This window comes from Stegostoma tigrinum, chromosome 36 (assembly GCF_030684315.1).
Source record: "Stegostoma tigrinum isolate sSteTig4 chromosome 36, sSteTig4.hap1, whole genome shotgun sequence".
Lineage (NCBI taxonomy): Eukaryota > Metazoa > Chordata > Chondrichthyes > Orectolobiformes > Stegostomatidae > Stegostoma > Stegostoma tigrinum.
This window is the reverse complement of record NC_081389.1, coordinates 17,926,333-17,942,106: the sequence shown is the minus strand read 5'-3', so window position 1 is coordinate 17,942,106 and position 15,774 is coordinate 17,926,333. Positions and strand designations below refer to the sequence as shown.

The window sequence follows — 15,774 nt, the reverse complement described above, 5'->3', positions numbered from 1 at the left end:
TGGATGGTTTGCAATCCAGCAATGCTGACAGCTTGGGTTCAATTCTCCCACACCAGCTGAGGTTAACATAAAAGGACTCTAGTCTCACCTGAGGCATGGTGACCCTCAAATTAAGCCACTACTAGTCAACACTCTCTAATGAGAGGCAGTCCTACTGTCCTTTGAAGGATGCAAATTGGGTTGAAATTGAGATAGACAAGAGACAACAAAAAATGTTAAAAGCCTATTTAATCTTTTTAAAAATCTCAAACAATTGAATTCTGAAGGAATACAATCATGTTTGTAAAATTAAATATTCAGAGACAGCGAGCTTGCATAAAATCAACTACAACTTCTGATGCCATTAAAAAGACTATGGAATTCCTGTTTGCTCAGTGGATAACTAATGAATCATTGCAGCAATTTCAAATGGTTACATAGGTTTCAATGTTGAGTTTATTGGTGATGTATCAGTGTTACAAAGCGTACAGCAAAGTAAATTAACTCAAGTAGTAACTGGTGCATTTCCACATATAACTGCAAGTGTGTAGACCCTTGTCTGACTGCTGGACAATTGACAACAGAATAACGGTAAGCAATCAAAACCAAAATATTGCAGATGCTGGAAAATTCAAAAAAAAAATTCAGTATATCTATCAGCATTTGTGACAGAGAAATGGAGTTAACTTCTTGAGCCCAGTGTGAGTCTTCTCCCAAATTTTTCCTGTTTGCCAAAAAAGTGTTCACATTGGATGTTAACTCTGTTGGTCTCTCCATAGGTGCTGCCAGACCTACTGAGTTTCTCCAGTTTTGTTTTGATGAAGAAAAGTTACTCTCTTCTGCTGGAACTCAGGCTTTGTTGTTTGGTGATTACAGTTTCTCATTCCTTTTGGCACTCCTGCTCCATTCAGATTTTTCTGAAGAAGGGTCCCAACCCGAAAAGCCAGCTTTCCTGTTCCTCTGATGCTGCCTGGCCTGCTGTGTTCCTCCAGCTTCACACTTTGATATCTCTGACCCCAGCGTCTGTAGTATTCTTGCTATTTCATCTGAATAATAATCCATATGGTTGTCTGAATGTAGTCAAAGCTCACTTTGGCTGAAACGTAGTGTTAACAGACAAATAGAATAAAGTAAATTATAGTCAATATTGTTTTTATAGTTACAAACCATCATTCTATAATGTGTGAATTATGAAACCAATAGAATGAATGAATCAGTAGATGAGTAATTCGGAGCCCAAACTAACATTTGGGGGCCTGAATTCAAATCCCACCATGGCAGATGGAGTTCAGTAAAAGCTGGAATTAAAAGCTAGTCTGACAGTGATCATATAACCATTGTTGCAAAAATTTGCCCTCTAAGCATGGAAATCCACTATCCCAAACTGGTCTGCTCTACAGGGTGACTTTGACCCACAGCAAGGTGGTTGACTTTTAAGTGCCCTCTGAAATGGCCCACTCAAGGATGAGCAACGAATGTTGGGCCTGCCAGCTCCCCTTGCAAGAATAAAGAGAAAAACAATTGCCAAATTTTTTTTCAATTATGTCTGCATGCGGAAGGCTACATGTTGCAGAACTGCATAACGCCATGTTCCCAGTTAGCTCTTAATGTTCCTTTAGAGGACAAAATATAGATTGGAAAAGAGCCAAGGCAGTTCCCGTCATAATACAAATTCTCCATCTGGGCAGTGGGGTTTTAAGAGAGCACCAAGCTTTAATATTCATATGTTAGCCTTGGATTACAAATCCTTTATATAATTGAAGATGAAGGGTAGCAATTTGTCAGGCAATAATTCTATGCCTGAATTAAAATTATTTGGAAAGGCAGAGGTTTGTTTAGGGTGTAACTCTATACTGCCATCAGCCTATTCATACACATGTCCATACACATTCATAAAATTCTTTAGTAGGTCACACAAAGCATGAGTCATCACACTATTTTGATTTTTACTTAAAAATGTAATTAAACAAATCCACAAATTCAAAATCACAGTTATGAAACTCAAACCGAAAACCCACCTAATTACAGAAATAATAGTTATAAAAATTCATAGTTAATTTCATATAATGGAGTAATTCTGAAAGGATTTCAATTTTCTGACACACACAACTCAAGAACAGGAGTAGGCAAATCAGTTCATTGAGCATGCCCACCATTCAAGCTCATGGCTAACACTAACCCCAGAGCCATTTACTTTTGTTCCATTAGTATCCAGAAATGTATTGACTTCTGCATTAAACGTGCTCAATGACTGAGTTTCCTCTGGGGTAAAGAATTCCAAAAATTGATTACCCTCTAAATGAAGAAATTCATCCGAATCACAATCTTAAATGGCCTTCCCCTTTTCTGAATTATGTCCCCTTTGTTCTAGAATCACATCATGGAAACATCCTGTGTCCATTCATCACATCATGTCTTTAACAATTTTGTAGTCTTGGTCATCCTTCGAACCAGACTCAATCTCCACATTCTTTTCACCATGCATACAGCTCAAGTGGATTGCTCCGTCTTTTCGATTTCATTCAAAGGGTTCAGCCTAGATCCTGGTCCAAAAGCAGCCATTGACAGGAGCTGAGCTCAAGTCTAAAGAAAGCAGCCAATGACTCAGCAATGTGTCCATGTATGTCCTGAACAAACAGCTGGAATGCTCACAAACCAGTGTCCTACCCAAAGCAAGTAATGTCTGGAATCCACACTGCAGACCATTTTAATGGAACCTCAGTATCTCCTTTCCAACTCTTGTGGGAAAATCTGAAATCAAGTACACGCCACCTCAGGGTATTTCAGAATTTAGCCACCAAATGAATTTTGAAGTCTAGTTAATGATGATACATAAACAAGAAAAAAATGTGGTTGGACCAACATTTTTTTTCCCCAAGAACAGTCCTGGGAATGTTGTCAGACTGCAATCAGTAGCTTTAGGTGACCTGCAAACAAAAGACCATTTTTGTAAGGAATCCAAATTATTAGCAAAGTCTCGAAAATACTGATGGCAGGACAGCCTTCTCGGGAGTGATTCAATTGTGCTTCTCTCCTGTTGAGATTTATTGGCATTTTTGGAAGATAGGAATCGTCACAGTTCGACACAAGGAAAATGGGAGGAACTGGGTGTGAATGAATGCAGAATTACACCAGGGAAATGGGTTATTCATCTTACAGTCCATTCTTCTATTTATCCTCCAGGTAGTCTTTATCTTAGAGCAAGACTTGCCAAAATGTGGCTTGTCCACATGAGTTTGAGAGATGAGATCTTGAGGTTGTGAGACAGCAATGGTTGCTATGGAGCTGGGGCAATATTAAATGTTTACAATTTTTGGATTCAGCAGGTCTGGCATGGGACTGCTTACTGAGGCCTACTTGGTGCTATAAAAATAGAAGCCTGTAATTTTGTTTTCCTTTCCCTCACCTCCACTCAACAGAAACCCTCCACCATAACCTACCCACTTGACAACTCTAATTCCCCAAATTTTCTCTGAAGTCATACAAAGTTTGTCATTAAAATGGGCTTACATCATAAAACAGATTGGAAAGCAGAGTCTTAGCTCTCTGCCCCATTTCCGGATTACTTTAGCCCATTTTCTTTCCATGCTCAACTCTTTTATACACGAAGAGTGTAAACTAAAAGCAGGAGTAGCCCCTCAAGCCTGCTGTACTATTTAGTACAATAATGGCTGATCTCATCTCGGCCTCAACATTGCTTTCTGCCCACTTTCCATGACCCTTCAACACATTACCAATTAAAAATCTGTCTATCACCTCCATAAATACTTTAAATGCTGACATGGTCTTGACTTCAAATATCAATTTAGGCAATATGTCACAATCTTACATGAATTTTGATTATTTTCCTAATTTTTTTTACAGTTAACATTATCGCAGAATCCCTACAGTATGGAATCAGGCCACTCAGCCCATCAAGCCCACACTGACACTCTGAAGGGCATCCCATCCTCCACTCCTCCCAACCCTATCTTGTAACCCTGCATTTCCATTGGCTAACCCACCTAGCCTGAACATCCCTAGGTGCTCTGGGTAATTTAGCATGGCCAATCCACCTAAGCTGCACATCTTTGGACTGCGGGAGGAAACCCACGCAGACACGGGGAGAAACTCCACACAGATGGTCATTCAAGGCTGGAATTAAACCCGGGCCCCTGGTGCCGTGAGGCAGCAAATGCTGACCACTGAGCCACCTGTCATTCCTTCATTCTACAACCATCAATGGAAATAATTCTCTCCCATCTCTTTTGTTTTCAAACACATCCATTCAATTGTCCTGTATGTCCTATAGTCTAACGAAAAAGACTTTGACTTTTCAAATGCTCCTTTCTGTGGTTACATTCCTATATGAGGAGGCATCCAAGTCAATTTATGCCTAATTGACTATTGCTTCAGCACCCTTATTGTAGCGTGGAAGCAGAGAATTTGGTCTGATTGCATTATTACTCAGGAGTTCCACAGTTCCAATATTACATTTTGGAACTCATCTTCTGTTGAACGATAGGTAGTTGGTAGGCAGAATCTGTTTATTCATTTCATAGTCTGACTATTTAAAACAAATAAAAACCCCAAAGATCTGTGGATGCTGGAAATCAGAAACAAAATCAGGAACTGCTGCAAAAAAAATTCAAGCAGTCTGGCAGTATCTGTGGAGAGAAAGCAGAATTAATGTTTCGGGTCCAGTGACTCTTTTTCAGAACCCAGTTCTTAAGGAGGGTCACTGAGCCCAAAACATTAACTCTCTTTCCTCTTCACAGACTTACTGAGTTTTTCCAGAAATTTGATTTTGTTGATTAATTAAATACAGTTGGTGATTCCAGTTGGCTGCGTAGACATACAGTCAAGTGTCAACTCAGCTTGATTGGAAACACAAAAACCGATCTCACCTCGATTATATTCTTTCCCATCGCCTTCCGTTAGGCAGAAGATACAAAAGGTTGCGTAAACATATAGATTCAAGAACAGATTCTTCCCCGCTGTTATCAGACTTTTGAATGGACCTCTTCAACTTCAATGTTCAGCTCTCTCCGTACCTTCTCAGCAGCTGTAGAATTGCATCCTGCACTCTGTTCTGCTACACTGATGCACTTCAGAGATTGCAGAAGATCACAGAATTCATACAGTGGCCTAGCAGGCCATTCGGCTCACCAGGTTTACACCACCCCTCGGAAGAGCATCCAATACATTAGCTGCAGCAGTTCAACACCATCTTCTCAACAAGCAATAAATACTGGTCCAGACAGTAACACCCATATCCCATTGAGTGAATGAATAATACAAATATTAACGTTCACATAACAACACTTGAAAATGAACAGCAAGTTATTTTTTTGACAGTCCAACTCCCTCAACGAACTCCAAAGAACAGATTAACTGGCCACTCATATTTTCACCTGTGCACAATGTTCACTGTATTCATTTGACACGTCACCATTACCCTACTGGACCATGTGGCTACTCTCTTATTGGAGAAAGAGGACTGGTGGTGAGTTTAACCTGTGGGTCACTATGCCTCAGGCAAAGAGAAGAGGCTGAGAAGGAGCGTCCTCAGCCCGTGTGGGAATCAAACCCATGCTGTTAGCATCACTCTTCACCGCAAACTTTCCTGCAAGATGGCAAGAGTAGGGGTCCTTAGCCAGAGCTCCTCTGCTCCAACTGCTTTCCTTATCCTTCCCCCACCCCTACTTTCTTGCTTTATTTTCTAGCTTCTATTTTACTTATTTACCTCTTGAGCTCAGATGGCATTGGCAGAGGACCTCAAGTGGGCCTGGTGTGGGGGACGGTGGGCCCAGCATGGGCCTTGAGCATGCCCTTACTTACTTTCTGAGCATTGGAAAGGTGGTGCCCGAGGATCGGTGACTTCGAGTGGGTCTGGTGCTGGTAGTGATAAAAGTGAAGGAAGGGCATAACATTGACATTGATGTGGGCCCAGAGACAAGAGACAAGACTCCCACTTTGGTGGGTCTGGCGGAGGTGGCGGTGAGGCGGTGGCAGTGGCGGGGACTTCGATGTCAGTTGGGTCAGCAGGGAGGAGGGGCAGGTAATGGCGGTGCAGACTTCATTGAAGGTGTCGAATTGGCTCCGGATGCTTTAAACTCAATATCTATTTATTTTCCTGGTTGCCCGAGATGGAGACTGAGATGTCCAGGAAGGTGAGGGATGTGTTGGAGATGGCCCAGGTGAATTTGAGGTTGGGGTGGAAGGTGTTGGTGAAGTTGGTGAACTGTTCAGGCTCCTCTGGGGACCAAGAGGCGGCGTTGATGCAGTCATCAATGTAGAAGAGGTGGAGAAGAGGTGGGATTTGGGGCCTGTGTAGGTGTGGAAGAGGAACTGTTCCACGTAACCTACAAAGAGGCAGGCATAGCTTGGGCCCATGCGGGTACCCATAGCCACCTCATTTTCACCATGGACATACAGTCCCTATACACCTGCATTCCTCATGCAGATGGGCTCAAGGCCCTCCGCTTCTTCCTGTCCCGCAGGCCCGACCAGTCCCCCTCCACCGACACCCTCATTCACTTAGCCGAACTTGTCCTCACCCTCAACAACTTCTCTTTCGATTCCTCCCACTTCCTACAGACAAACGGGGTGGCCATGGGTACCCGCATGGGCCCAAGCTGTGCCCGCCTCTTTGAAGGTTACATGGAACAGTCCCTCTTCCACACCTCTTCCTCCGTTACGTTGATGACTGTATCGGCATTGCCTCGTGCTCCCCAGAGGAGCTTGAACAGTTCATCCACTTCACCAACACCTTCCACCCCAACCTCAAGTTCACCTGGGCCATCTCCAACAAATCCCTCACCTTCCTGGACCTCTCAGTCTCCATCTCAGGTAACCAGCTAGAAACTGATGTCCATTTCAAGCCCACCGACTCCCACAGCTACCTAGAATACACCTCCTCCCACTCTCCCTCCTGCAAAAATCCCATCCCCTATTCCCAATTCCTCCGCCTCCACTGCATCTGCACCCACGATGAGGCATTCCACTCCCGCACATCCCAGATGTCCGTGTTCTTCAAGGACCGCAACTTTCCCCCTGCAGTGGTCGAGAATGCCCTTGACTGCGTCTCCCGCATTTCTTGCAACACATCCCTCACACCCTGCCCCCGCCACAACCGCCCCAAGAGGATCCCCCTCGTTCTCACATATCACTTCACCAACCTCCGCGTACAACGCATCATCTTCTGACACTTCTACCATCTACAATCCAAACCCACCACCCAAGACATTTTTCCATCCCCACCCCTGTCTGTTTTCCGGAGAGACCACTCTCTCTGTGACTCCCTTGTCTGCTCCATACTCCCATCCAACCCTACAACACCCGGCACCTTCCCCTGCAACCACAGGAAGTGCTACACTTGCCCCCACACCTCCTCCCTCACCCCCATCCCAGGCCCCAAGATGACTTTCCATATTAAGCAGATGTTCACCTGCACATCTGCCAATGTGGTGTACTGTATCCATTGCACCCGGTGTGGCTTCCTCTACATTGGGGAAACCAAGCAGAGGCTTGGGGACTGCTTTGCAGAACACCTCCGCTCGGTTCGCAATAAACAACTGCACCTCCCAGTCGCGAACCATTTTAACTCCCCCTCCCATTCCTCAGATGACATGTCCATCATGGGCCTACTGCAGTGCCACAATGATGCCACCCAAAGGTTGCAAGAACAGCAACTCATATTCCGCTTGGGAACCCTGCAGCGCAATGGTATCAATGTGGACTTCACAAGCTTCAAAGTCTCCCCTTTCCCCACTGCATCCCAAAACCAGCCCAGCTCGTCCCCTCCACCCACTGCATCCCAAAACCAGCCCAGCCTGTCTCTGCCTCCCTAACCTGTTCTTCTTCTCACCTATCCCTTCCTCCCGCCTCAAGCCGCACCTCCGTTTCCTACCTACTAACCTCATTCCGCCTCCTTGGCCTGTCCATCTTCCCTGGACTGACCTAACCCCTCCCTACCTCCCCACCTATACTCTCCTCTCCACCTATCATCTTCTCTCCATCTTTGGTCCATCTCCCCCTCTCCCTATTTATTCCAGAACCCTCTCCCCATCCCCCTCTCTGATGAATGGTCTAGGCCCGAAACATCAGCTTTTGTGCTCCTGAGATGCTGCTTGGCCTGCTGCGTTCATCCAGCTCCACACTTTATTATCTTGGATCGTCCAGCATCTGCAGTTCCCATTATCACTGAGCTAAACTAACCATCTCGTCTTGTAGTTATTACTTCAAAATTACTCACAGCAACTGAATTCCTTTGAATCATTGCTTCTTCTTAGAATGCTTGAACCTCTTTGACAGGTCATAGTTTCCTATCACATTTAGGGCAGTTTTATTCAATGCTTGCAGTCTTTTATCTGTCATTATTTGTACTTTAGGCCTCAACTCCCAAAAGGTATTAACTATCCTTATCAGTGTTGGGGTGGGGTAGTACTGACACCATAAAAATAGTTTATGAATGATTTTGTTCATAGCGATAGCAGCATCAGTAAGTCAGCTTTAGGATCTTCACAGAATTGTACAGAATGGAAACAGATCCTTCAGCCCAACTCGTCCATACCAACCAGTTTTCCTAATTTAGTTTAGTCCTATATGCCAGCATTTGGCTCATATCCCTCTAAACTCTTCGTATTCATATAGCCATCCAGATGCCTTATAAATATTGCTATTGTACCAGCCTCCACTACTTCCCTCTGGCAGCTCATTCAATACATGCACCACCCTCTGCGTGAAAAAGTTGCCCCTCACATTCCTTTTAAATCTTCCCCTTCTCACCTTAAACTTATGGCCTCTAGTTTTGGACTCCTTTAACCTCTGGGGAAAAGATCTTGACTATTCACCCTATCCATGTCCCTCATGATTTTATGAACTTCTATAATATCATCCCTCAGACTCCAACGCGCCTTAGGTCACTTTTCTATCTTACCCCTCTCACCTTTAACCCAAACAGAAGTAAAAATAGCTCCAAGTAAGGGCTGCTTATGACATTTATTTCATTGTTCGAGGTGTTACAATGTATTATTTTTAAGAGGATTGTTTGAAATAAATTAGGACATATGTTGATACCATCACTTCAGTTAACGCAAAAAGGAGCAGTCGAACAGTCAAACAAAATTATCAAAGCAGATTTTCTGAAGAATGGTCTCGGTCTGAAATGTCAGCTTTCCTGCTGCTCTGATGCTGCGTGGACTGCTGTGTTCATCCAGCTCTAAACCTTGTTATCATCTCGGTCAAACAAACACTGTTTTAGTATATAATCACTGAGTAAATTTCATACAAATCCAAACAATTGTTACGTTAGAATTATGACAGACTAGAAAATACCTTCAAGTGTAATTTCATGTAAATGTCAGCCTTCAAATTACAGATTATTTTAAAAAAATAATTTCCACTATGGAAGTAATATACAATGACAGTGGCCACAGCTACTGACCATTTGGTGTTCCCTACTTAGAATGTCATGTAAACTTCGTGTATAAGGCAGCCATACAGCACACAATTGCTTTAGAAACTCATTCACAAACGCCGCTCAAAAAAAATCTATATTCACTATTTTCATGATTCCACAGCAACCCCTCAGAAAAATTTCTTGGAATTGATTTCTCTTCTATTCCTGTAAAAAGATGAAACATTTGTTAATTTCCGAGTGCTTTCAGTACTAGGCTTGAAGCACATGTTTGTGTATGGTCAAGCTACAGAACTCATTATAAGATAGCCAGTAATAGCCAAAAGATGGAAGTAGATGTGGAGTAGGAGGAGGCCATTCAATCCCTGAGACCTGTTCTGTCATTCAATTCAATTATGGATGGTTTATGCCTCAGATACAATCTGTACACCTAGGTTCTGTAACTCTAAAGATTCCTGGAAACAAAAATCTATCCATTTCACTCTCACTCATGCTGTCTCTCACAATAACATTTCATCGTCTTTTTGGTGCCCTGTAACTTCCTTGGAAAATAGAATGCAAGGTTATGATGAATCAGTCTGAAATTCCTCTTTTGCTACTTGACCCGAGCTGAACGTCAGGCAGAGGAATTTGAGACAAGCACAGGAAGAATTTACAGATCTTTCTCATTTTAGAATATTTAAAAACAACTATTCAACTCAGTTACATGTTCTATTTGTTCAGTCACAGGAATTGCTGCATTGCTGGAGACGCCAACATTTATTACTCATCCCTCTTGTGCCCTCAAGTCGATGGTGGCTTTTTTGAACTGCGTGACTTGCTAGACCATTTTAGAAAGTACTTCTAATCACCCACATCACTGTGGGTCTGGAGTCACAAAAGGCCAGATTTCCTGCACAAAAGGATCTTTGGTTGTGTTTTAAAATGAAAAGCCATTTCTTTTACGGTCACAGATAATGGGATAACAAAGTGTGGAGCTGGATGCTGCAGTTCCCATTATCTCTAATCACAATTTTAACATCACTGCGAAGCCTCTTCCAGGATGCCTAACCTGAAGAAGTTACCCTCCTCCCTCCGGACCAACCTCAGGGGATCTCTCTCCCACTCTCCCTCTGCAACTCTCTTGTAAAAAAGCTTTTGTGCTCCTAAGATGCTGCTTGGCCTGCTGCGTTCATCCAGCTCCACACACTATTTTATGATCACTGTTGCCGACACTCGCTGGTTCTTCCTGCTTTATTGAATTAATTGATTGAATCTAACCTCACCAGCTTCCAGTTTAGGATTTGAGCTTGTGTGTTGCTGGATAATGAGTCCAAGTGCATTGATTTCCAGCCCGGTAACATATGTTATGACATTTCATAAGGACTTTAAAAATGGGCTGCAAAAGGGTATGGTGTTAAGAGACAGCAACAGCACAATGCAACAGTTTGTCTATTTTGGATTTAGTAAACCTGAGTTAGGGCAGTTAGAAACTGAAAGATGGCACACTTTGGCCCAGGATATCATAAGAGGTACTAACATAACAGCCTGTTCCACCCTTCAATAAGATCATGGCTGATCAGATTGGCCTACAGTCCCATCTACCTTTCAAACCCTTTGCTTATTGAGAAAGTAACTACCTTTACCTTAAAATATTAAAAGGCAGAAGTCACATGATATCAGATTATAGTCCAACAGGTTTATTTGAAGTCACAAGTTTTTGGAGGGCTGCTCCTTCATCACACAAAGCATTTGTGAAAGTTTGAGATTCCGAATGAGCCTGTTGGACTATAACCAAGCGTTGTGTGATTTCTGACCTTGTCCACCCCAGTCCAACCCCGGCATCTCCACATCATTAAAAGTATTCAAAAGCTCTGCATTCATTATCATTTGAGGAAGAGCATTCCTGATTCACAACCCTCTACAAGAAAACAAATTTCAACCTCATCTCTCTTAACTGGGCGATCCCTTATTTTTAAACAGTGACCTGTAGCTCCAGAGTCGCCCACTAGACGAAACATCCTTTTGACATTGACCCTCACTCAGCACATCAGGATCTAATACATTTCAATTAACTCGCCTCCCGTTCCTTGAAATGTCACATCCTGTCCAGAATCCATTTCTCCTTCAATTATCTCAAGGATAATTGTCAATTATCTCATTGCCAAGCGAGATTTTAGTCACCAGCATTTGAACTCTGATTCCTCATGAGTTATGCTTCAGCATCTTATATCACCCAATCTCAAACAAAGAGGAAAAGCTCAAATAGTGCACAGTTTTTGAGGCATTAATAACATGTCGAAACAACGGGGTATATTATTATCAGGTGGATAATTAAACAGAGAATAAACATCTAAGTTTTTCCTTTTATTTATGATGTGCAAATTGTGTAGACAATAACAGGGAAGGCAATGGAATCTTTCCCATCCCAGAAAAGGCAGTTCGATAAATCATAAGCCTGGATGAGTCACACTTTCATAGTTCTTTAAGTCAATAGATGCCTGGAACACGTTGAAACTTAAGCACTGTATCTATGTTGATGTCTTAAGAGCTAATGAGTAAATAAAGGTAGCACCGAGGAATATTAAATTTAAAGTCAAATCATACCCTTGGGAGGCATCAAGTTATGATCTCATACAGATCCACAGACAAAGAGCAATGTGCAAGAGGCCATTTGTCTGGAGAGCCCAGATATTGTTTGGTTTGAGGGTTTTGGAATTCAAAGTCCATGTAAATCATGTTCACAACTTTGAACAGAGATCCTGGGCATTCACCCTGACCACAAACCCATTGCTTCTCTTGTGTAGATTCTTCTTGACTCTTTGTGTGACAGAGATGACGCAGGTTGGATTACCAGGGAGTTCAGAACCAGAAGTTACAGTTTGAGGATAGGGGGTAGGTCATTTAGGACTGATATAGGGAGAACATTTTTCACTGGAGAGTGGCAACCCTGTGGAATTCCCTGGCACAGAAAGCAGTTGAGGCCAGAACGTTGAATATTTTCAAGAAGGAGTTAGATATAGTTCTTAGCGCCAAAGAGATCAAAGGATATGGGGAGAAGCGTGAACAGGCTATGTTGGATGATCAGCCATGATCATATTGAATAGCAGAGCAAACTCAAATAGCCAAATGATCCACAGTTGCTCATATTTTCCATGCTTGAACTGGCCAGGCTAGCATTTTTTGCCCATTTTTAATTTACCTTGAGAAGACAGTGGTGAGTCATCTTCTTCAACCACTACAATATCAGAGATGTAGGTAGGCCCACAGTGCTGTTTAGAAGGGAGTTTGGGGATTTTCACCCAGTGAATGTAAAGAAACGACAATATAGTTCCAAGCGAGGATGGTGCGTGGCTTGGAGGAAAACATGGCTGTGTTCCCATAGCCCTGCTACTCTCTATGTTCTGGGTGGCAGAGGTCATGGGCTTAAGGAAATGAGGTCAAAGGAGGCTCAGCGAACTGGCGAAGTCTAGCTGAGTAACATGAAATGCTCTCCGGGCTGAAATGACAGGAAGGGAAAGTAAAAATAAAAATTAAATTGGGATTGTTAAAGTTTTATGATTGCATTGAGCTGCTCATTTATCACACATCAGTCAGAGTCAAGTTTCATTAATACTGACCAAATAAACACTTCGTGGAATTCTGATCCTTTCACATCCTGGTGTTGTGCAAAAAGGGACCTCAGGGGCAACTTTTTCACACAGAGGGCGGTGTGTGTATGACAGTGGAAGTGGTAGAGGCTCATACAATGACTACATGTATGCATCCAGATGCCTTTTAAATGAGTAGGAAGGTTTGAGAGAGATTATGGGCCAAAAATTGGCAAATCAGACGAGATTAAGTCAGGATATCTGATCAGCACAAATTGGACCGTAGGGTCTCATAGAATCATAGCATCTCTACAGTGTGGAAACAGGGCCTTTGGCCCAACAAGTCCACACTGACCCATGCTCCTATAACCCACCTATTATCCACATTCCTGAGCACTACGAGTAATTTAGCATGGCCAGTCCACCTAACTTGCATATCTTCGGACTGCTGGAGGAAACCAGAGAATGTGCAAACTCCAGACAGACAGTTGCCCGGCAGTGGAATTGAACCCAGGTCCCTGGCACTGTGAGTTGGCAGTGCTAACCACTGAGCCACCATAGCGCCTCAAACAGTCTCTTCCCATGCTGTATATGTCTACGTCTTTATGGGATATGTACCTGACAGCCAAGGACTACAGGACAAGCTCCACCAACACATTCTCACATTGCTAACAAATGGTCCAGGACATAAGCCTTAAGGACTGGCTTCTGCTTATTAGCTCATCCTTTACCTATCTGAACAATATTTACACACTGTCAGAGCAATTATTTTTCCAAGAATGGAAACAGTTACCTGTGTATCAAGTAAGAGAGAAAGAATACAGACTGGAGGACAATGAATACTAAGAAATGCCAAGCCGAAGTACATGATGGAATAGGTGGGACCTTCGGGCAGCTGACTTGTTCAACCTGTAAAGAAATGATGAAGGCATATTACTGTACGCAGTTATTACAATCAGAAACAATGGAAGTAATTCACAGCTCATCATGTCGAAGTTAACTGAGTATTAGGACAGTCTCAGAAACATAACACAGCAAAATGAAAAGCAGTAAGAAACAGACAGTGTGCCGGAAATGCTCAGCAGATCTGACAGCATCTGTGAAGACTGAAATAGAGTTATGTTTTGAAACTAGTATGACACTGCAAACGTCATGCAGAAGAATCACAACAGAGTCAAAACATTAACTCTGTTTCTCTCTGTATGGATACTGCCAGACCTGCTCAATTTCACTAGAATTCTCTAAGTTTGCTTCAGATTTTTGGCATTTGCAGTATTTTGCTGTCAATAAAAAGCTGTTATTTTCATCTCATATAACCACAAGCCAAACCTAAAAATTGCCAACACTCATTGGATAAGTCAACCATTTTATTTTTTTTTAAAAAAGTTGGAAAACTGCAGGACACAGCTTTAAAAGGGAGGCAATCGAATTTCCTGTAAATGTACGTAATTTTCTTTTGCCGTGCCCTTTTGGAGGCTGACCACTGTTCATCATGGGATGGAAAAAGCCTATTTATTTTGTGCAATGTTCCTTTAAGAATAAAAGGTGCTGGGGTGTACTTAGAAAGAAGGCTAATGCATTCTCTTGATTATGACATTGTTAGGTTCCAAGAAAAGTTCGAGTGACCTGGAGTTGGCATGGCGATGAATGTGAACAGCTGAAGAAGCGCAGGGCATAAAGAAAGCTTAGTGTTGGGTTTCAGTCAAATTGCTTTCTGTTGGTGGTTAAGAACACGGACAATTGGTACGATGGAAAAATATTCAGGCCTGGCTCTCTCTGAATGGAAGTATCTTCTCCTTGGCAGTTATAAAGCAAATCCTGCTGTTGCAGAAGGGTTCTCAGAATGTTAAAAGGATTGCATTATAGAAACTGGTCCATTTAGTATACACTGACCTTCAGAAGGACATACCAAGCAAATGTAAGCCTCTTCCCTATCTGTATAACTCTGCATTTCCCATGGCTAATCCACCTAGCCTGCACACTATGGGACAATTTAGCATGCTTAATCCACTTAACCTGCACATCTCTGAACTGTAGGAGGAAACCTACGCAGACATATACAAACTCCACACAGCCAGAGGGTGGAAACGAACCCAGGTCCCTAAGGAGGTAGTAGTATTAATCACTGAGCCACCATGCTACACAACTGGAAAGAACAGAACTCTGAGGACAGGGAGAGAGGGGGCTATGGGTTGGTCAATACCCAGTGTTGCTGTTGAAGTCATGCCAGAGGCCAGCAGGGCTGTTTAAAGGGATTGGAAAAGGAAACCGATAGGGATTATTTGTCATCAGGATTATCATGAGCCCAGTGCGAGAGAGTTTGTAGAAATGCTCCTGCCAACAATAACTGTGTCCAAGGGAGATAATATTCAGATCAAATAAGGCTTTAGGTGAATGCAATTCAAGCCTCAAACAGCTAGATGGGAAGTGAGATATCCTACAAAACAAAAGCTGAGGTTAAAAAGACTTTAAGATTGTGTATGATACCACATTTGTGTGGTAACAGGAGTGCTTGTAACCATCTGTGGTGTATCTTTGTACTGTTGACTACTTCAAACAGAATTTTCCTTTTTATTTCAAACACCCTGTTAATTACCGTTTGAATGAGGTTGATGTCAATTTTTTTTGTTACAACAGAAGTTTGAAGAATTGAAATCTTTTGTCCTTCTCTTGGTTTTGTAGGATTCCTTTCTGTTCAATGTACCAATGCTTACCTACACAAACAAAAGCACTCTCAGTGCAGTTATTTACCTGCAAAATAGTTGGTTACTGATTGCATTTCATTTGCAATATCGCTTTTCCTTTCCAACATGATGGTTACCCTTT

The 15,774-nt window shown here is 42.6% G+C and overlaps 1 protein-coding gene across 4 annotated transcripts in view; it reads right to left on the bottom strand.

Annotated features, from left to right (window-relative positions):
* Positions 1 to 8,942: 8,942 nt before the first annotated feature.
* LOC125446902 (protein ERGIC-53-like) overlaps positions 8,943 to 15,774 on the bottom strand; it is a 75,357-nt gene continuing 68,525 nt past the window's right edge. For 2 of the 4 annotated variants that reach the window (XR_007246489.2, XR_007246488.2), the window contains exons 12-14: positions 13,742 to 13,857; positions 12,561 to 12,857; positions 8,943 to 9,586 (exon numbers count right to left, since the gene is read on the bottom strand). Coding sequence is in view for 1 of the 4 variants with exons in the window: in XM_048520892.2 (XP_048376849.1) it covers positions 9,550 to 9,586; positions 13,742 to 13,857 (153 nt within the window). In the remaining 3 variants the exon portion in view is untranslated. Of the gene's footprint in view, positions 9,587 to 12,560; positions 12,858 to 13,741; positions 13,858 to 15,774 lie in introns of those variants that run through there. The other 2 variants (XM_048520892.2, XM_048520893.2) reach the window with 2 other exon arrangements.